This window comes from Podarcis erhardii, assembly GCF_964252035.2.
Source record: "Podarcis erhardii genome assembly, chromosome: 15".
In the NCBI taxonomy this organism is placed as follows: domain Eukaryota; kingdom Metazoa; phylum Chordata; class Lepidosauria; order Squamata; family Lacertidae; genus Podarcis; species Podarcis erhardii.
Genome location: NC_138505.1, coordinates 44,199,243 through 44,221,458, shown reverse-complemented (window position 1 = coordinate 44,221,458; position 22,216 = coordinate 44,199,243). Strand labels below are relative to the sequence as shown.

The 22,216-nt window shown below is 42.3% G+C and overlaps 1 protein-coding gene across 2 annotated transcripts in view; it reads left to right on the top strand.

Moving 5' to 3' along the window:
- MYO18B (myosin XVIIIB) overlaps positions 1-22,216 on the top strand; it is a 275,393-nt gene that overhangs the window by 158,044 nt on the left and 95,133 nt on the right. For both annotated transcript variants that reach the window (XM_081842590.1, XM_081842591.1), the window contains 2 exons: positions 473-583; positions 6,427-6,531. In XM_081842590.1, the coding sequence (XP_081698716.1) occupies positions 473-583; positions 6,427-6,531 (216 nt within the window). The remainder of the gene's footprint in view (positions 1-472; positions 584-6,426; positions 6,532-22,216) is intronic.

Below are 22,216 nucleotides of genomic sequence, written 5' to 3'. Positions count from 1 at the left end.
GACTATGGCAGACCAACACGGCTACCTATCTGTAACTCAATTACAGGGTTATTTTAAGGAGCACAGAAAGGTGATGCAGGGGGCAAGCAACCTACCCCCCCCCCAGCCATGGACTACAAGGAGGAGAAAATAAGATGAGGGAGTAGCAGAAAGAGAGGGGGGAGGGTGCCTTCAGTGATGTTTGGCTCCACCCACTATAGATCAGTGGCTCCCAACAAATTTTCCATAAGTGAATGTGGCTCTCAACAGAAACCCTCAACAAGTCACCCTCCCCAACTGAAGGTGCTTGTGTTAGTGTTCAAAACCCTGAACGGCTCAGGTCCCAAATATCTGAAAGACCCCCCCTCCTTCCCTGTAGACCATCTTGAGTGCTCAGGTTGTTGTAACCCTGCCCCCCCCCCCCAGGACCTCACAGTGAAGGGTGGATAATTCATCACCTTCATCTTCATATTCTCCTGGTGCTTCCTTTCAGCTTCACCTGAGACTTGAACTGGAAATTGAGAGGATGAAACAGCTTCACCAGAAGGAGCTGGAGGACAAGGAGGAAGAGCTGGAGGATGTTCGGCAGTCCTGCCAGAAAAGGGTATGGCATGGGGAGGCAGCCACCTTTGTCCTTGTGTGTCCTTAGTCTGGTAGATTTCTGTAGCTCTGGGCATTCCAGTAGACAGAGCTCTCCACTCCTGCCCTTGGAGGCCGTCCTGTTCATTTCACGTAGGAAGCAGCTGCAGTGAATAATGGCTAAGTACCTATGTGTGGCATGGAGAAAGTACTGGACAGTGAGAAGTTATTCTCCCTGTCTCATAATACTCAAATCTCATGGACACCCAGCTGAATGTTAAAAGATTCAGGACAGACAAAAGAAAGGATTTCTTCATGCAGCACATATTAAACTATGTAACTCCCTCCCTCAGGAAGAAGTGGGATGGCTTTAAAAGAGGATTAGACAAATTCATGGAGGAGAAAGCCATCAATGACTACCAGGCATACTGGCAAAACTCTGCCTCCAGAGCTGATGCCAGTAATGCTTCTGAATCCCAGTTGCCACTTGTTTGCTGGGTGCTGTGCTGGCTGAGCTGTTGGCCTTACCCAGCAGTCTCTTCGGATAGTCTTGTGTTCAGCTGATTTGTCCCACGGACCATTCTGTCTTGTCGGATACAGAATGCGGAGCACAATGGACACTGGAGCTTGACCGCTGTCATTGGAAGGCAGATCTCATTGATATATAGGTGGGATTAGAATCATAGAATCATAGAATCATAGAGTTGGAAGAGACCACAAGGGCCATCGAGTCCAACCCCCTGCCAAGCAGGAAACACCATCAGAGCACTCCTGACATATGGTTGTCAAGCCTCTGCTTAAAGACCTCCAAAGAAGGAGACTCCACCACACTCCTTGGCAGCAAATTCCACTGTCAAACAGCTCTTACTGTCAGGAAGTTCTTCCTAATGTTTAGGTGGAATCTTCTTTCTTGTAGTTTGGAACCATTGCTCCGTGTCCGCTTCTCTGGAGCAGCAGAAAACAACCTTTCTCCCTCCTCTATGTGACATCCTTTTATATATTTGAACATGGCTATCATATCACCCCTTAACCTCCTCTTCTCCAGACTAAACATGCCCAGCTCCCTTAGCCGTTCTTCATAAGGCATCGTTTCCAGGCCTTTGACCATTTTGGTTGCCCTCCTCTGGACACGTTCCAGTTTGTCAGTGTCCTTCTTGAACTGTGATGCCCAGAACTGGACACAGTACTCCAGGTGAGGTCTGACCAGAGCAGAATACAGTGGCACTATTACTTCCCTTGATCTAGATGCAATACTCCTATTGATGCAGCCCAGAATTGCATTGGCTTTTTTAGCTGCCGCATCACACTGTTGGCTCATGTCAAGTTTGTGGTCAACCAAGACTCCTAGATCCTTTTCACATGTACTGCTCTCAAGCCAGGTGTCACCCATCTTGTATTTGTGCCTCTCATTTTTTTTGCCCAAGTGCAATACTTTACATTTCTCCCTATTAAAATTCATCTTGTTTGTTTTGGCCCAGTTCTCTAATCTGTCAAGGTCGTTTTGAAGTGTGATCCTGTCCTCTGGGGTGTTAGCCACCCCTCCCAGTTTGGTGTCATCTGCAAATTTGATCAGGATGCCCTTGAGTCCATCATCCAAGTCGTTGATAAAGATGTTGAATAAGACCGGGCCCAAGACAGAACCCTGTGGCACCCCACTAGTCACTCTTCTCCAGGATGAAGAGGAACCATTGATGAGCACCCTTTGGGTTCAGTCAGTCAGCCAGTTACAAATCCACTGAGTGGTAGCATAGTCAAGACCACATTTTACCAGCTTCTTTACAAGAATATCATGGGGCACCTTGTCAAATGCCTTGCTGAAATCAAGGTAGGCTACATCCACTGCGTTCCCTTCATCTACCAAGCTTGTAATTCTGTCAAAAAACGAAATCAGGTGAGTCTGACATGACTTATTTTTCAGAAATCCATGCTGACTATTGGTGATCACAGCATTCCTTTCTAGGTGCTCCCAGACTGTTTGCTTAATGATCTGCTCCAGAATCTTCCCTGGTATTGATGTCAGACTGACTGGGCGGTAATTATTTGGGTCCTCTCTTTTCCCCTTTTTGAAAATAGGGACAACATTTGCCCTCCTCCGGTCTGCCGGGACTTCGCCTGTTCTCCAGGAATTCTCAAAGATGACAGCCAGTGGTTCTGAGATCACATCTGCCAGTTCTTTTAATACTCTTGGATGCAGATCATCTGGCCCTGGAGACTTGAATACATCTAAACTAGCCAAGTATTCTTGTACTATCTCCTTAGTTATTCTGGGCTGTGTTTCCTCTGCTGAATCATTTGCTCCAAATTCTTCAGGTCGGGCATTGTTTTCTTTATCGGAGAAGACTGAGGCAAAGAAGGCATTGAGGAGTTCAGCCCTTTCTGTGTCCCCTGTTTGCATTTCACCATCTTCTCCTCTGAGTGACCCCACTGTTTCTTTGTTCTTCCTTTTGCTACGAACATACCCATAAAAGCCTTTTTTGTTGCTTTTAACCTCTCTAGCAAGCCTGAGTTCATTCTGTGCTTTAGCTTTTCTGACTTTGTGTCTACACGTGCTGGCTATTTGTTTGAATTCCTCTTTGGTGGTTTCCCCCCTTTTCCATTTTTTGTACACATCCTTTTTTAATCTTAACTCAGTTAAAAGTTCTTTAGATAGCCACCCTGGCTTCTTTAGGCACCTTCCATGTTTCCGTCTCATTGGTGTTGCCTGAAGTTGTGCTTTTACTATCTCCCTCTTAACAAACTCCCAGCCATCATGAACTCCCTTTCCTTTTAATATTACTGTCCATGGGATCTCACCCAGCACTTCCCTAAGTTTTATGAAGTTGGCTTTCCTAAAGTCAAGAAATTGAGTCCTAGTATGTTTGGTTGCTCCTTTCCGCTGTATAGTAAACTTCAGAAGAGCATGATCACTCGCGCCTAATGATCCTTCCACTTCTACCCCACTAACCAGGTCATCAACATTGGTTAGGACCAGGTCTAAAATGGCTGTTCCTCTTGTTGCTTCTCCCACTTTCTGGACAACGAAGTTGTCTGCAAGGCCAGTGAGGAATCTGTTTGACCTTATGCTCTTGGCTGAGTTTGACATCCAGCAAATATCCGGGTAATTGAAGTCCCCCATTACTACTATCTCCCGTCCTTTTGCATGCTTGGCCATCTATTCCAGGAAGGCATCATCTATGTCCTCCGTTTGGCTTGGGAACCTATAGTAAACTCCCACAATGAGGTCCCTGTTATTCATCTCTCCCTTAATTTTGACCCAAATGCTCTCACTTTGGCTTTGAGGTTCTAAATCTTGGATCGCTTCACAGGTATACACATCCCTGACATATAACGCCACTCCTCCTCCTTTCTTGTCTGGTCTGTTTCTCTGAAATAGATTGTAACCCTCCATTATTACATTCCAGTCGTGGGACTTATCCCACCAGGTTTCAGTGATGCCTATTATGTCATATTTAGTTTGCTGTACCAAGAGCTCAAGCTCATCTTGTTTATTACCCATGCTTTGCGCATTAGTGTACAGACATTGAAATCCATTAATCATTCCCCCGTGTCTCTTATTTAAGGATTTTTTCCTCCCACCACTAGGTCTGCGTGCTGTTTGCTCCATTTGGTCTATGTCATTTGGATGATCATCTTCATCAATTGATAGACTCCTACCTTCAGGAGCACTGTCTTCCTCCCCCACATTAGTCAGTTTAAAGCCCTCCTGGTGAGGTTTCTGAGATTTTTGGCAAAAACATTCCTCCCAACCGTTGTGAGGTGCAGCCCATCTCTTGCCAGAAGTCCATCTTCAAGAAACTGCAGTCCGTGATCTAAGAATCCAAACCGTTCCTGTTTACACCATTTGCGAAGCCAGCTGTTCACTTCCACTATTTTTCTCTCTCTCCCTGGGTCACGTCGTTCAACTGGGAGGACAGATGAGATGACAATTTGTGCATTTAATTGCTTCAATTTCCTGCCCAGAGCCTCATAGTCTCTTTTGATCTTCTGGAGGCTATTGCTTGCAGTGTCATTGGTTCCCACATGAACCAAGAGGAAGGGGTATTTGTCAGTGGGTTTTATGATTCCTTGCAGTCGTTCAGTTACATCTTGGATCTTAGCCCCGGGGAGACAGCACACTTCCCGAGACATCTTGTCAGGCCCACAGATCACTGCTTCTGTTCCCCTCAGTAGGGAATCCCCTATCACCACTACATGCCTCCTCTTAGGTTTGGTCGGGGTTCTTCCGTGATCTGTCCGTTCCAAGGTCGCCTGCACATTCCCTGAGGACTGACTTTGCTGCTCGTCTTCATATACCTGATCGACTTTAACGAGGGAGAGATCCTCAAATGGAGTCTGCTCTTCGTCTTCCATGCTAGGGGAGAGGACCTCAAAGCGATTGTGTATTTCTAAACAATCAGAGCGAACCCTGGGCCTCTTACTTCTTTGAGTCACGTTTCTCCATATATCTGGCTCCTGTGTTGGTGAACTAGCCTCCTTCTCGGGAGTCCCCTGTCTCCTCCTTGGTGGGGACGGTGTGCTCTGTTGCTTCCAAGAAGAGCTCCAGCTCTCTAATTCTTTGGAGCGTAGACACACATTCCTCCAGTTGCTGGACTTTGTCTTTTAAGAGGGCAATCAACATGCAATTGCTGAAGGTAAAACTGCCTGCAACCTTTGGCAAGATGGCAAACATTGTGCAGGAACCGCAGGCGACTGCAGCTGTTCCCTCACTCTCCATCTTGAGAACGTGTCGTTGGGGCTGGCTACAGCGGTCCTCCATCATAAGAAGCGTGCAGACAGGACAAGTAACTCCCCCCCAAAAAACCCTAGGTCTCCCCCAACAAACGTTTGAGACTAGCTCCCCTAAATCTAAAGATAGATCAAATTGCGCGCGCCTCGTGGCGCGCGCCGCTGCCCTACAAGCTCTGATTATTTCTGCTTCTATAAATTAGAGAGAATTGTGGCTGATTATATATGCTTTCTGGTCCCACTGAGTAAAAGCAAGACTGGATTCAAATTAATTTCTTTTTAATTAACTATATAATTATTTCTGCCTATGATGCTTCAGAGGCACTAAAAATATTAGGCAAAGCTTGTTTACAAAATTATAGTGATATATTAGAAATCTGAATCTAACACGTAATGTTAAGGTCTGCTGCTTGGTATGCATGAATCTTCATGGATTTCCATTTCCTTGGGCTGCTATTGATCTTTTCACAGAAATGAGACATTATTTTAAAGAACTACAAATAAATCATGATATGGGTGAGTGGGGACAGCATTGGCATGCATGTTATGGGCTGGAATTAAGAGATAAAATGATGGGCCTCAGATTGTGGCCCTGATCTTGAAGGTGTTGGTTTTAATGACACCTTTTATGGTCGTCTCTTCAAATGCCCACTTGTTGGGACTTTAGTCTTATTTTAAATGCATCTGATGTTTTATGTTTTAAAATGTTTTTAATTATCTTATATGCAAATCACATTGAGGCGTTGGTTTAGAAGATGATAATCAAAGATAATGATGACAATAACAACAACATCAACAACATGCAAAGAATCCCAAATTAACCCAGAAACCGTAAGAGGATAGTTTCAATTTTTATAAATGACGCTTCCAATCCAATCAATCAAAAAGGGTCAAGCTGTAGTTGTTTTTCTTTCTTGGGTCAGTTTTTCCCAGTCAGGAGCTGCCTTTGAAACATAAAACAAAGAGCAATGAAAAACAAAAATACCACCAGTGCAATTTCAGGTTTCTGGACATAAGGAAAGTTGTTCTGGTGAAGAAAGGCTGGCATTAGCAATGGCTGCAGGCTGCTGCGACTCGCTGGCTCCCCTCTCAGCTCCGCTCAGTCCATTCAGACACCGCTCTGTTCCTTGGCCTCTTTTACAGCTGCGTCAGCTGGAGATGCAGTGTGAGCAGGAGGGCGAAGAGAAGCAGGCAATTCTCTGTGAGAAGCGGGACCTGGAAGGGCTGATTGCCACACTCTGTGGACAGGTAAGGGAACTGCAATCTGTCAGTGACTTGGAAGGATGTCACCCTTAGGCCCTGGGGAACCAACGTAGACCGCCAGCAGTGGAACAGGTGGCTTGTCTCTACCCTGCCATCTCCTTTCCTGGAGCCATATGCAGGGCGGCAAGGGGGTCACTTGGAGGAGCACAGCCTCCAATGCCTTCCTTTCACCCTTACAGAATAAAATAAATGTGTAAGGCAAGGCAGTAGCACACAGGCAATTGTCACCACACAATCTAAACAGTGCAGAATCACAAAGCCTTTTAAATGCCAAAGAGCTCCAAAGTGTCTAGAATCGATCTCATGCTCACAAGCTGATGGCAAACCAGCTGATTGTGCAATTTCAGGGTGTAGAAGGGAACTCACATAACTGAATGCCCTTCCTTTCCTAAAATAAAATGAAATCACAATCCTTGCCTATAGAAAATTGAAATTGAAATATTTTATTGTCACTTGTACAACTTGTATACAGTGAGATTACACAAGCACCCCCCACTCAGCTCTCTTAGTCTTAATTCCCCTCGTTTACTGATGCACACCCACCAAACCCGAAAGTCAGTTGCCTTGTTGTTATATTTTCATTCAGTAGCCTAACAGCCCATGGATAGAAGCTGTTCTTTACCCTGTTGGTGTGACTAAGCATACTTCTATATCTCCTGCCCAAGGGAAAGAGCATGTCAGGGCAAATGTGGACCTGGTCACTTTGCCCCTAATACGTTAGCTTTCTCTGTGCAAGGATTTGTGTTTTGGGCAGTGCAATGCTATGATTGTCCTGCTCAGAAGTAAATCCTAGTGAGTTCATTGAGGCTTACTTCCAGGTAAGCATATAAGAGGATATCCTAACTCTATGTTACATACCCTTATCATGGCAAGCCACCCAGAGTGGCTGGGGCAATTCAGTCAGATGGGTGGGGTACAAATAATAAAATTATTATTATATTATTATTATTTATTATTATTATTATTAGGTTGAGCCAGGCCCTCATAAAATACTCCAAATATCCTCACCTTCTGACATATGTGCTGATGAGGTTATCATCCATTAGTCTAAGCCTCACCATCTGAACCCAATTTCTCTCATCGTTCTTCTCCAACTTAAAAAAATAAAATAAAAACCTTTCTAAGCTTGAAACCTCTAACAAGCCTACTCTAAGATTTCTTGGACCACATCTGTTTGGGGTTTATTTGGAAGAGGAGCTACATGTCTGTTTCACAATAGGACAGGATGGCACACAACTCCCCCCCGCCCCCAGGAACTTCCTGAACAATTCCTTTCCGCTTCCTGGGATGGGAGCAGTGCCAGATTTACGTATAAGCTAAACAAGCTGTAGCTTAGGGCCCCACTCTCTCCCCCCCCCCCCAAAAAAAAAAAACTAAAGAAAAAAACCTGGATGTACATTTCCAAAATATAAGATAAAAAACAAATAAAATAAAACCTACATACAGCAACTGTGTTTTGTGCTGTGTAGGCTCCTATGAATTACACAAAAACAGTAACAATTTGTTGTTGACAAAGGACAGCTGGACATAGAAAGGGCCCCATTACCTTCAGGAGCTGAGGGCCTCATCAAACCTAAATCCAGCCCTGGATGGGAACCATGACTGGGGAATCTTGCAGCATGTAGTGAATGACTCAGTTGAGGGCAAGGTTCAGGCTACTCCTTGGGAGGAGAACCATCAGTATTTCATTTGGATCCCCTTCAGAGGGAGGACACAGTCCTGCCACCATCCTCTCACTTAGAGGATGAGTTCCCTCTGTCTATTCCCATCCTTCCAGAAGCCAAAGTCTTGAAAATAATGAGTGCCCATTAAGCAGCCAACCAGCTCTTCCAGGGAAGCAGAGGCTACCACATGCCTGATCAGCCTACAGTTGACTCTGGCTCCTTTCAGATACAGCTTCTCTTGATGAACTTGACATCCACTGAAGCTGAATGCTGGAAGAGTCAGGACAGAGAAAATAAAGTCGTGTGTGGAGGTAACAGAATGTCCCAGGATTTGGGCTGTCTTCCAGCTGCAAAGATTCACAATGTGACAGAGAAGTCGCCAAATCTTAAAAAGCCCACTGACCACTAGCCCTTCCTTCTGATTCATGTGGGTAAAATAATACTGACACACACAGCCTTCAACATATAGCAAGGGAACATGAGACTCTGGGCAGGGAGCTGAAGTGTACTGGTCCCAGGGGGGTTACCGTGCGGCATGGTCCATGTCCGGTCCGAGGCTGAAGCGGGGTCCAAGGCAGGGAGTCGGGCGTGGTCAGGAATTCTGGCAGAAAGCAGGACAGGGTGCCGGCAGGAACAGGTAACCAATGATGTTGCTTCCGCAACCTGGGACTGGACGGGCTGGCCTTTATCTCCTCTGAGGCATAGGGCGGCCCCGGTCCACAGGTGACTCGCCTTTCCTGGCCTGGAGGCGAGCACTCCTCCTGCGAGAACTTAGTTCCCTCCACCTCTCTGCCCTGAGCCTCTGCAGCTCAGGAGAGACTGGAGGGTTACTGGACCCAGAGGCAACCTCACCTTCCCCTGACAGGGCTGAGAGAGGAGCACCTGCAGGCAATGGGTCCTCAATCACCTCCGGAGCCAGAGCAGATTCAGCTGTTGTCTGCTCCTGAGGATCCGGCACAGGTGAGGGCCCTTCAGGTTCAAGCCCCTGCCCCGGCTCAGCCGGCCCTGGAGGTGGCGACTCCTGTGCAGGCTGGGATTCCTCCGGTTCAGCATCTGAATCCGATTCCCAGGCCATCATGAAGAGACTTGGGGCACAGGTGGTATTTTCATCACTCCTTCCTGTTGAAGAAGAAGAAGAAGGAGGAGGAGGAGGAGGAGTTTGGATTTGATATCCTGCTTTATCACTACCCTAAGGACTCTCAAAGCAGCTAACAATCTCCTTTCCCTCCCCCCACAACAAACACTCTGTGAGGTGAGTGAGGCTGAGAGACTTCAGAGAAGTGTGACTAGCCCAAGGTCACCCAGCAGCTGCAGGTGGAGGAGTGGTGGTGGCCCAAGAAGACAGAGGAAAATACTGGAGATAAACCACTGGCTGCGCAGGTGGTGTAATGAGGAAGGGTTTGGCTTCTTGGATCATGGTCTTGAGGAAGGACTTCTGGCAAGAGATGGGCTGCACCTCACAGCAGTTGGCACAAATGTGTTTGCTAGGAGTCTTGCGAATCTGATTAGGAGAGCTTCAGGGCGAGGGAGACAACATTACAGATGACAGAAGAACTCACAGTGCTGGGGATAATAGTTTCTTTGATGCACAGGAAACTAGCCCTAACCCTAACCCTAACTGAAACCGAAACCTGCTAAAGGGCAAGAAACTACAAGAAAGAAACAGCTGGAGGGAACAACTCATGGTTTCCATTGTCTCTACACAAATGCACAAAGTATGGGAAACAAGCAAGACGAATGGAGCTTTTAATGCAGGATGGCAAATATGACTCTGGTAGACATTATTGAAACCGGATGAGACCCATGACTGGAATGTAGGAATTGAGGGGTATAACCTGTTTAAAAGGAATAGACCAAACAGGAAGGGAGGAGGAGTAGCCATTATATATGAAGGATGTGTACACTTGTGAGTGTACGCCTCCAGCAGGAGTCTTCATATGTTCTTACGTTTTTAGTTGGCTTTTCAGGACCCCTTGTCCTGAATGCTCCCTGCCTCACTTGGCCTTGTAGCTGGGCTCTGCCTCCTTCCTGTGCAGCCTCAAACGTCTTGTGTGTGAGGACAGATTCTGGGTTGCAGCTTCAAATACCAAGCACAGTACAGTTAATGGCTGATAACTGTGTGTGCAGAATGCATAATTCAAGATGTGTTAAAAGTCACCTTAAGGGCAAGACGCGACCCATGAAAGTGGATTTTGGAGAATTAGAATTTGCTTGCAAGAAGTGGAATTTATACCTTTGCTAATTTGTTAGTTTTAACTTCTTTGAGTCTGGCTGTGGTGTGTGGAGGGGGAGAAGGAACTAAATTTAAGATGCTTATATTTAATAACAAGATATTGGTGTTTTTTAAAGGGTGCCTTACTGAAACAGATATCAAAAGCAAACTGACATTTTCAAAAATCAGAACTGCAGATTTGTGGAGTAACTCAGTTTAATTTCCAGGTTCTTGCTTTGAACTTGCTGGCCCATTGAAGCTGAGAAAGGCAGCCCCTGTGCCAGCTGCTCCCCCTGGGGCACCAAGGGTGTTCTGTAGTGCTTTCTGTGGCCTCTGCTCTGTGCTCATGGCTCCTGAGGGCCGCTGGAGGCAGGCAGGCAGGCAAGAGATTGCTGCTGCCAGTGCCACTGCCTTCCTCTGACCTCCACCACTTGTGATTCATTGGCTGTTTCTGCTAGCAGAAGGAAAGAGCTGCCAATTTGGCCATTGCTTGAAACGCTGCAGAAGAGAGTGACGTTTGCAGCCACTCTCTCAAGCCCTTGTTCGTTAGCGAGACACAAGGTTGGAGATGGTAGAGGCAAACACTGAGGTCTGAAAACAGCAGCAGTGACTATATTTGTATTTAGAGCACGGAATTAATTTATTGTGTCAGATGCATTCTGTGATAAGACCAGCGGAGCATTACAGTGACTGAGGAAGAGAGAGTCCAAGGGGGCTAAGTGGGGAAACAGAAGCCATGTTTCGCCCAAATGTTCCCCAGCCAGAACCCATCTGTCAGAAAAGTGGGGAAGGCCACCGGCAGTGCTGATTTGTCCTGTTGCAAGGGGACTGTTGCAGGCTGTTTCCATGGGTGCCCAAATGGCAGGAATGAGTTCCCCAATCTGATTCCCTCAGATGTTTTGGAATGCAACTCCCATCAGCCTCCACCTCATCTGACTGGGGCTGATGGGAGTCGTAGTCCAGAGCATCTGAAGGGTTCCAGGTTGGGGAATGCTGGCATTCTGGCATCAAGCCTCCTGAGTTTTCAGCACCAGGTAGAAACCACAATCTTTGTCTTTTTATCTCAGAGGAATGCTATCATCTCAGCTGCTGCTCAGCTTCTCTGTCTGCAGTGCCCTTATGCATCATATATATGCATATATATATATATATATATATATATATATATATATATATATATAGTTTTACATAACAAATTTATTTGGAGAAGTGGCAGGCTTTAAATTGAACCCCTCTAGAGTCGGACACGACTAAACAACAACAAAAGATGAAACTATTGGTAAAAAATGTAACAGCACAGGAAAAGGAAGAATTGGAAAATACATCTGGCCTCAAGATCTGTCATAAAGCAAAATACCTTGGCATCTGAATCACTCCAAAAAACATCGAATTGGCAAAGTGTACCATAATTGTGACAATGTATGTTGGAAATGTAAAGAAAAAGAAGGTACCTTCTATCATATGTGGTGGACTTGTCCCAAGGTAAAGGACTTCTGGAAAAAAATTTATAATGAATTTTTTTAAAAATGATGAAATATACATTTATTAAGAAACCAGAGGCCTTTCTCCTTGGGATAGTTGGTACTGAACTGTCCAAAAAAGACATGAAAGTATTTTTGTATGCCACAACAGCTGCTAGGATTTTACTAGCCAGTAAATGGAAAACACAAGAATTACCAATGGTAGAAGAAGGGCAGATGAAGATAATGGAATTTATGGAGCTGGCGGATCTCACCGGGAGAATCCGCGACCAGAAAGAAGAGGATTACCAAGAAGATTGGAAGAAAGTTAAAGACTATTTCAATAAATACTCTTAACATTGAAGATATGTAACCACTTCAAAGAACCAATCAGGCCTAGGACAAAATTAGACCTAAATGTATAAATAAGAAAATGTACTATAAGAAAGGTAAAGAAATTGGAATACGACTGTAATATTGTTTTATGAAATAATGATATTGGAAACTGCTACATTCAAATTAAGAGGAAATTCAGATGGAGGAGATTAGAGGAAGTCAACTAAAATGTTTATGAAAATGGATTTTAATTAATTAATGGAGTTTCTTTTTTTCTGTTTAGGTATGTTAAGTCTGTTATTCTTTTTTCTTATTTTTTACTTCTATATTGTGTTGTTGTTGTGTTGTTGTATATTCTCTGTTTTGTTATGTCTATTGAAAATTAATAAATATTATTGTGGGGGGGGGACATCAACTTGTTTCAGTATAATTATGTGAAAGTTTGGAAAGAGATCAAAGGGAACCTCGAGATCTGAAGTAGGCTAAACCTCTAATTTTTAGGAAACATTTCCATCATCAAAATGACCGTGGTTCCCAAACTACTTTTTTTTATTCCAAACAATTCCAATACTGGGTGGAACAGGCTACCTCAAAATCTGGCAAAAAGACATTTCCAAATTTTTATGGCAGGGAAAAAGACATAGAATTAAACATCAATTTTTAATTGATAAAAAGGAAAGAGGAGGCTTTCCCCTGTCAGATTTAAAATTATATTATGAGGAAGCCTGTTTCACCTGGATAAAGGAATGGTGCATGCTTTAAGATCCCAACCTCTTAGAAGGGTATGAAAACAGGTACGGATGGCATGCATACCTGTGGTATGGGAAAGTTAAAATTCACAAGAACGTCTTGAATCACATTGTTAGAAAATCCCTGTATATGGTCTGGGAGAAATATAAACATCTCTTAGAGCCAAAGGCACCTTGGTGGATCTCACCAGTTGAGGCATCTGCGGTAAAAAGGAAAAACACGGGAGGAAATTAGCCAACATATAAAATACTATTAAAGGAAGAAAAAAATGAATTAAAGCTGAAAAGATTTGAAGAGATAAGAGAGAAAATAGCAGATTGGTTCCAATACTTTCTTTTTTCCCCCTTTTTTTTTGGCAAAACTGAACATTCTCTTTATTCGTGTTGATATATATACATTTGTTGAACATGTAGACTCTGTCACTTTAAAACAAACAAGTGTATTTTTTTTAAAATGATATTTTATTAAGTTTTCACAATGAAGAAATTATAAAACAATAAGTGAGAATAAAAAAGCACAAAAAAGATACAAAACCACAAAAATACAAAAATACAGACAATTAACATAGAAAAAAGGAAAGAGAGAAAAAAAGAAAAGCACTCTTTTCAAATTCAAATCCTTCATAACCTTATTTTCTTGACTTCCACCCGCCCTCCTTTCTTGTATTCCACTTTAAATTTAATTCAGCAAATTCATTTTTATAGGTTTATCTATCCCTTCTTTCATGTTCTTATTTATCTTATTCACTTGAACCTCTTCATTTCATTTCAGTGTCCTCAACATTCAAAAATTTTACAATGTTTTTGTAAATAGTCTTTAAACTTCTTCCAATCTTCTTCCACCTGCTCTTCTCCTTGATCTCGTATTCTGCCGGTCATTTCTGCCATTTCCATGTAGTCCATTACTTGCATCTGCCATTCTTCGAAGGTGGGTAGATCTTGTGTCTTCCAGTGCTTTGCAATAAGTATTCTTGCTGCTGCTGTGGCATACAAAAAGAAAGTCCTATCCTTCTTTGGCACCAATTGGCCGACCATGCCCAGGAGAAAGGCCTCTGGTTTCTTCAAGAAGGTATACTTAAATACCTTTTTCATTTCATTATATATCATCTCCCAGAAAGCCTTAATCCTTGGGCACGTCCACCAATTTTTGCAAGCTTGACTGGGGTCATGTACCACCTATACATCATTTTCATAATATTCTCCCTTAAGGCATTACATGCCGTAAATTTAATTCCAGTGGTCCATAACTGTTCCCAGTCAGCAAACATAATGTTATGTCCAACATCTTGTGCCCATTTGATCATAGTAGATTTTACTGTTTCATCCACAGTGTTCCATTTCAACAGCAGGTTATACATTCTTGATAATGTCTTAGCATTGGGTTCTAATAATTCAGTTTCTAGTTTTGATTTTTCCACCTGGAAGCCAATCTTTTTATCTAAATTATAGGCCTCTCTTACTTGAAAATAATGTAGCCAATCTCGCACCTTATCTTTAAGTTTCTCATAACTCTGCAATTTCAATTTATCACCCTCCTGCTCCAAAATTTCCCAGTACCTTGGCCAGTTGGTCTCCATATTAAGTCTTTTCATGGCCTTTGCCTCCATTGGCGATAACCACCTTGGGGTTTTGTTCTCCAACACATCTTTATATTTAATCCAGACATTAAATAATGCTTTTCTGACAATATGGTTTTTGAATGTCTTATCTACCTTAGCCTTACCATACCACAAATATGCATGCCATCCAAATGCATTATCATACCCTTCCAAATCAAGAATATCCGTGTTTTCAAGAAGTAGCCATTCCTTCAGCCAACAAAAAGCTGCCGCTTCATAATATAATTTAAAGTCCGGCAGGGCAAATCCCCCTCTATCTTTCGTATCCGTAAGTATCTTGAATTTAATTCTGGGCTTCTTGCCCTGCCAGACAAATCTAGAAATGTCTCTTTGCCACTTCTTGAAACAGTCCATCTTGTCTACAATTTGCAATGATTGGAACAAAAACAACATTCTCAGCAATACATTCATCTTAATAACAGCAATTCGTCCATGTAAGGAAAGCATTAGATTTGACCAAGTTTCAAGATCTTTTTTCACTTCTAACCAACACTTCTCATAATTGTCTTTAAATAAGTTAACATTTTTTGAAGTCATATTCACCCCCAGGTATTTTACTTTCTTTACCAACAGTAAATTTGTCTCCTTCTGAAACTTTTCTTTCTCTACTGGCGTCAAATTTTTCTCCAATACCTTAGTTTTTAACTTATTCAGCTTAAAGCCAGCCACCTGACCAAAATCCTGGATTAGTTCCAAAGCCCTTTTAGTACTAGAAACTGGCTCCTGTAATGTCAAAACTAGGTCATCTGCAAAAGCTTTAAGTTTATATTGTTTGTCACCGACCTGAATGCCCTGAATCTGTTGGTCCCTTCTAATCATATTCAGCAAGACCTCCAGGACCGAAATAAAAAGCAGTGGGGAAATTGGGCAGCCCTGTCGTGTCCCTTTTTCAATTTTAACCTCTTCTGTAACTACGTTGTTGCATATTAATTTTGCTTTTTGTTCTGAGTAAATCGCACCTATACCATTTTCGAATTTTTCTCCAACCCCCATTCCCTGAAGATTCTTCTTCATAAAACTCCAAGAAATATTGTCAAAGGCTTTCTCTGCGTCTATAAATATCAAAACAGCTTTTGAATTAATATTAACCTGTAACTTTTCCAAAATATCAATTATATTCCTCATATTATTTGACAAATGTCTATCAGGGAGAAAGCCAGCTTGATCTTTATGTATCATTTCAGCTAATACTCTTTTCAATCTTTTAGCCAAAATATCTGCAAAAATTTTGTAATCCACATTAAGCAGGGATATGGGGCGGTAGTTCTTAAGTTGTGTCTTTTCAGACTCATTTTTCGGTATAAGCGTGATATAAGCTTCTTTCCACGACTCTGGCGCTTTCCCCCCCTCCATGATTTCATTGCAAACCTCCTTTAAAGGTTGAATTAAATAGTCTTTCATAGTTCTGTAGTATTTGGAGGTTAACCCATCCGGTCCTGGAGACTTGCCCAGTTGCATATTCTGAATGGCACCTTCCACCTCTTGTTCAGTAATTCTGTAGTTCAATATTAATTTATTCTCTTGGAAAAATTTTTGTAATCCATTAATTTCCAAAAATTGATCAATTTTAATCTCATTCTCTGGCCCTTGTGCATACAATTGTTTGAAGTATCTCTGGAAGCAATTTTTAATTTCCTGTGGATTTTGTATGTTCTTACCATCCACTTCAAGATTTGTAACTGTATTTAATTTTTGTCTTTTCTTCAACTGCCATGCTAGCAACTTTCCACATTTATTAGCTGATTCGAAGGTTTTTTGTCTCATCTGTTTAATCTTCCATTCTATGTCTTGATTTACCATTTTCATATATTGCACTTGATGTAATTTGATTTCTCTCAAAATCTTCTGTGACTTTGGTTTGATCCTAAGCGTCTTCTCTCCTTCTCTAATTTTCTCCAGGATCTTTTCTTTTTTCCTCCTCTTGGGTTCTCCTTTTTATTGCATTTTGTTGAATCAAAAAACCTCTCATTACAGCTTTACTTGCGTCCCAGATTACTCTTTTTTCCACTGTGGTCTTCAAGTTTATTTCAAAATAGTCTTTCATGGTTTTTTGGGCCTTCTTGGTAATTTCTGGATCTCTAAACAAAGTGTCATTCATCCTCCATCTGAAGGAACCAATTGATGTTAATTTCATTTCCATTTTCACGGGATTGTGGTCGGAACAAGTTTTTGGGCAGATTTCCACTTTTCGGATCTTAGGGGCCATTCCTCTGGTAATCCAGATTTGGTCAATTCTTGTCCAAGTCATTTTAGCTTCAGAGAAGAAGGTTCCCTCCCTACCTAGGGGGTTCTTAGTTCTCCAAGTATCAATTAAGTCCATATTGTCTATCATTTCAAAGAAAGTCTTCGGTAGTCTTCCATCTTTTGTAACTACCTGTCTTTCAGATTTATCCATATTTGTTGACACTACGCCGTTCATATCTCCCATCAGAATGATATTATAGTCCATAAATCCAACAACGTCTCATGCAGTTTCTTGTAGAATTCTGATTTCCCCTCATTTGGTGCATAGACTCCAACTATCAATAGTCTCTCTCCTTGAAATTGTATTTCAATTGCCACAAATCGTCCATGTTCATCTTTAAAGAGAAATTTTGGTGATAGTTTTTCCTTGGCATAGATCACGACTCCTCTTTTTTTGACTTTGTCCGATGAAATAAATTCTTGGCCTAACCTTTTATTTATCAATACTTTCCTGTGGAGTCTTGTTACATGGGTCTCTTGTAAACAAATCATATCCAATTGTTCCTTTTTCAACAGATGAAATTTTTTTTCCCTCTTGTCCGGGGAATTCATACCCCTAATATTCCAAGTTAGTACCTGCAGAGACATGTTGTAGTTATTCTGCTGTTCCTCCAACTGCTCCCAAAAGTTGCTCTTGTTCCAATGGCGTTGTCTCTTTCTCTGATTTATCCAGTCCCAAGGAGTATCTTCCTAGGTCTGGTTCCAATACTTTCAACTATTTGAAACATTCAAAACAGATAAAAAACGGGGCTTGCGACAGAGGCAATCAGATTGGAAACAGATTTGGTCAAATCCAAAACAAAAGCTCTTTCTAAAGGATACCGACTCCTCCTTGACTGGGAAGTCAAGGAGGAGGAGGTGAAAGTGGCCATGATTAAATGGGCCCAGGATTTTGGGTACAATATAGATCTGATAGAGTGGGAAAATCTATGGAAAGTAAATTGGAAATTTACGGCGTGTTATACGCTGAGGGAAAACTTTCAAAAAATGTAATATCATTGGTACCTGACTCTTTGGAAGCTTTCAAAAATGTATAAAAATGTATCTAGTACTTGTTGGAGATATAAAGAAGGAACCAGTGCAATGTTCCATATGTTGTGGTTATGTAAAAAATTTAAGATCTTCTGAGATGACATTTACATAAAACTTTAAAAAATGCTCAGGATTTTATTTACAAAAAACCCCCAACAAACCAACAGAAGCCTTTTTACTCGGAATTACAGGACCAGACATTCCTAAGAATGTAAGAGAAATATTTTTATACGCAACTGTCGCTGTGAGACTTTTAATAGCGACTAACTGTAAAAGTGATAAAATTGGTTGAATATGCAGAGTTAGCCAAATTAACCGAAAAAATTAAAGACAAGTCAAAGCAAGTATTTATTGCAAAATGAGAGGTTTTCAAAATATACCTTAAGAACAATTGTGGTAGTATGAAATTGGTCACTGCCTTTGAATAACCTCTGTAATTATATTAAGTAAGAAATAAGGACACAGGAGAAATAATACTTTATTATAAAATAATCAGATTGGTTTATGCAACAAGTCTGTAAATATAAAATGAAGTATGGAGATGACGGGAAGTTAAATGTACTTTAAGAAGATTAATTGTCAAAATATATCAATTTATTTTCTTTTTGTTAACTTTGTATCTATGTAACAAATGATGTAAATATATGTTTTACATAACAATTTTAAATTCAGACACACCATTCACCTCCTCATTTAGGATTCCCTGATTCCTTTGACTTCCCTCCCTCCTTCCATGGTTACCATTATCAATCTTTTTTTTTAATCTGCTTATCTTATTTTCTCTATTTTGTTCAAAGAATAAGAATCCATTTTTTCCATAGTTTTTCGTACATTACAAGCATTAATCAAATCCTGACAAAGCATCCTTCATGCTGTGTGGACATTGTGGCTCTTCTTTGGCTTAAACCTGGTTGTGTGCTGTCCAGGGGCCGTGCGTCCCATTGTGCAGCCTGAGGCAAAACAAGAAGCCACTTCTCCTTGCTTCTCTGGCAGTAGGTGGGGCAACCATGGTGGCTCTAGATGATGGTGATGATAGAGATAAAGAGAAATAATTTATTATTTATACCCGCCCATCTGACTGGGTTTCCCAGAGAAGTGAGGAGAAGTGACCGTGGCTTCTTGCAAGATCTCGCAAGATTCCACAAGATTCCCTGGGGCTCTCATGAGAGCTCACCAGAAGCTGCTGCCACAGCTTCTCTGCCAGCAGTGGAGGATGGGTGTGATGCCTATGATGGTGCTACCCCCTCATACTGCTGCCTCTGTTTTTAAAAATTGTTTTTGAATTTTAATTGTACTTAGAATAATAGAATCATAGAATCCTAGAATCATAGAGTTGGAAGAGACCACAAGGGCCATCGAGTCCAACCCCCTGCCAAGCAGGAAACACCATCAGAGCACTCCTGACATATGGTTGTCAAGCCTCTGCTTAAAGACCTCCAAAGAAGGAGACTCCACCACACTCCTTGGCAGCAAATTCCACTGTCAAACAGCTCTCACTGTCAGGAAGTTCTTCCTAATGTTTAGGTGGAATCTTTTTTCTTGTAGTTTGGAACCATTGCTCCGTGTCCGCTTCTCTGGAGCAGCAGAAAACAACCTTTCTCCCTCCTCTATGTGACATCCTTTTATATATTTGAACATGGCTATCATATCACCCCTTAACCTCCTCTTCTCCAGACTAAACATGCCCAGCTCCCTTAGCCGTTCTTCATAAGGCATCGTTTCCAGGCCTTTGACCATTTTGGTTGCCCTCCTCTGGACACGTTCCAGTTTGTCTGTGTCCTTCTTGAACTGTGGTGCCCAGAACTGGAAACAGTACTCCAGGTGAGGTCTGACCAGAGCAGAATACAGTGGCACTATTACTTCCCTTGATCTAGATGCAATACTCCTATTGATGCAGCCCAGAATTGCATTGGCTTTTTTAGCTACCGCATCACACTGTTGGCTCATGTCAAGTTTGTGGTCAACCAAGACTCCTAGATCCTTTTCACATGTACTGCTCTCAAGCCAGGTGTCACCCATCTTGTATTTGTGCCTCTCATTTTTTTTGCCCAAGTGCAATACTTTACATTTCTCCCTATTAAAATTCATCTTGTTTGTTTTGGCCCAGTTCTCTAATCTGTCAAGGTCGTTTTGAAGTGTGATCCTGTCCTCTGGGGTGTTAGCCACCCCTCCCAGTTTGGTGTCATCTGCAAATTTGATCAGGATGCCCTTGAGTCCATCATCCAAGTCGTTGATAAAGATGTTGAATAAGACCGGGCCCAAGACAGAACCCTGTGGCACCCCACTAGTCACTCTTCTCCAGGATGAAGAGGAACCATTGATGAGCACCCTTTGGGTTCGGTCAGTCAGCCAGTTACAAATCCACTGAGTAGTAGCATAGTCAAGTCCGCATATTACCAGCTTCTTTACAAGAATATCATGGGGCACCTTGTCAAATGCCTTGCTGAAATCAAGGTAGGCTACATCCACTGCGTTCCCTTCATCTACCAGGCTTGTAATTCTGTCAAAAAACAAGATCAGGTTAGTCTGACATGACTTATTTTTCAGAAATCCATGCTGACTATTCGTGATCACAGTATTCCTTTCTAGGTGCTCACAGACTGTTTGCTTAATGATCTGCTCCAGAATCTTCCCTGGTATTGATGTCAGACTGACTGGGCGGTAATTATTTGGGTCCTCTCTTTTCCCCTTTTTGAAAATAGGGACAACATTTGCCCTCCTCCAGTCTGCCGGGACTTCGCCTGTTCTCCAAGAATTCTCAAAGATGACTACCAGTGGTTCTGAGATCACATCTGCCAGTTCTTTTAATACTCTTGGATGCAGTTCATCTGGCCCTGGAGACTTGAATACATCTAAACTAGCCAAGTATTCTTGTACTATCTCCTTAGTTATTCTGGGCTGTGTTTCCTCTGCTGAATCATTTGCTCCAAATTCTTCAGGTCAGGCATTGTTTTCTTTATTGGAGAAGACTGAGGCAAAGAAGGCATTGAGGAGTTCAGCCCTTTCTGTGTCCCCTGTTTGCATTTCACCATCTTCTCCTCTGAGTGACCCCACTGTTTCTTTGTTCTTCCTTTTGCTACGAACATACCCATAAAAGCCTTTTTTGTTGATTTTAACCTCTCTAGCAAGCCTGAGTTCATTCTGTGCTTTAGCTTTTCTGACTTTGTGTCTACACGTGCTGGCTATTTGTTTGAATTCCTCTTTGGTGCTTTCCCCCCTTTTCCATTTTTTGTACACATCCTTTTTTAATCTTAACTCAGTTAAAAGTTCTTTAGATAGCCACCCTGGCTTCTTTAGGCACCTTCCATGTTTCCGTTGCATTGGTATTGCCTGAAGTTGTACTTTTACTATCTCCCTCTTAACAAACTCCCAGCCATCATGAACTCCCTTTCCTTTTAGTATTACTGTCCATGGGATCTCACCCAGCACTTCCCTAAGTTTTATGAAGTCGGCTTTCTTAAAGTCAAGAAATTGAGTCCTAGTATGCTTGGCTGCTCCTTTCTGCTGTATAGTAAACTTCAGAAGAGCATGATCACTCGCGCCTAATGATCCTTCCACTTCTACCCCACTAACCAGGTCATCAACATTGGTTAGGACCAGATCTAAAATGGCTGTTCCTCTTGTTGCTTCTCCCACTTTCTGGACAACGAAGTTTTCTGCAAGGCCAGTGAGGAATCTGTTTGACCTTATGCTCTTGGCTGAGTTTGACATCCAGCAAATATCCGGGTAATTGAAGTCCCCCATTACTACTATCTCCCTTCCTTTTGCATGCTTGGCCATCTGTTCCAGGAAGGCATCATCTATGTCCTCCGTTTGGCTTGGGGATCTATAGTAAACTCCCACAATGAGGTCCCTGTTATTCTTCTCTCCCTTAATTTTGACCCAAATGCTCTCACTTTGGCTTTGAGGTTCTAAATCTTGGATCTCTTCACAGGTATACACATCCCTGACATATAACGCCACTCCTCCTCCTTTCTTGTCTGGTCTGTTTCTCTGAAATAGATTGTATCTCTCCATTATTACATTCCAGTCATGGGACTTATCCCACCAGGTTTCAGTGATGCCTATTATGTCATATTTAGTTTGCTGTACCAAGAGCTCAAGCTCATCTTGTTTATTTCCCATGCTTTGCACATTAGTGTACAGACATTGAAGTCCATTAATCATTCCCCCGTGTCTCTTATTTAAGGATTTTTTCCTCCCACCACTAGGTCTGCGTGCTGTTTGCTCCATTTGGTCTATGACATTTGGATGATCATCTTCTTCAATTGATAGACTCCTACCTTCAGGAGCACTGTCTCCCTCCCCCACATTAGTCAGTTTAAAGCCCTCCTGATGAGGTTTCTGAGATTTT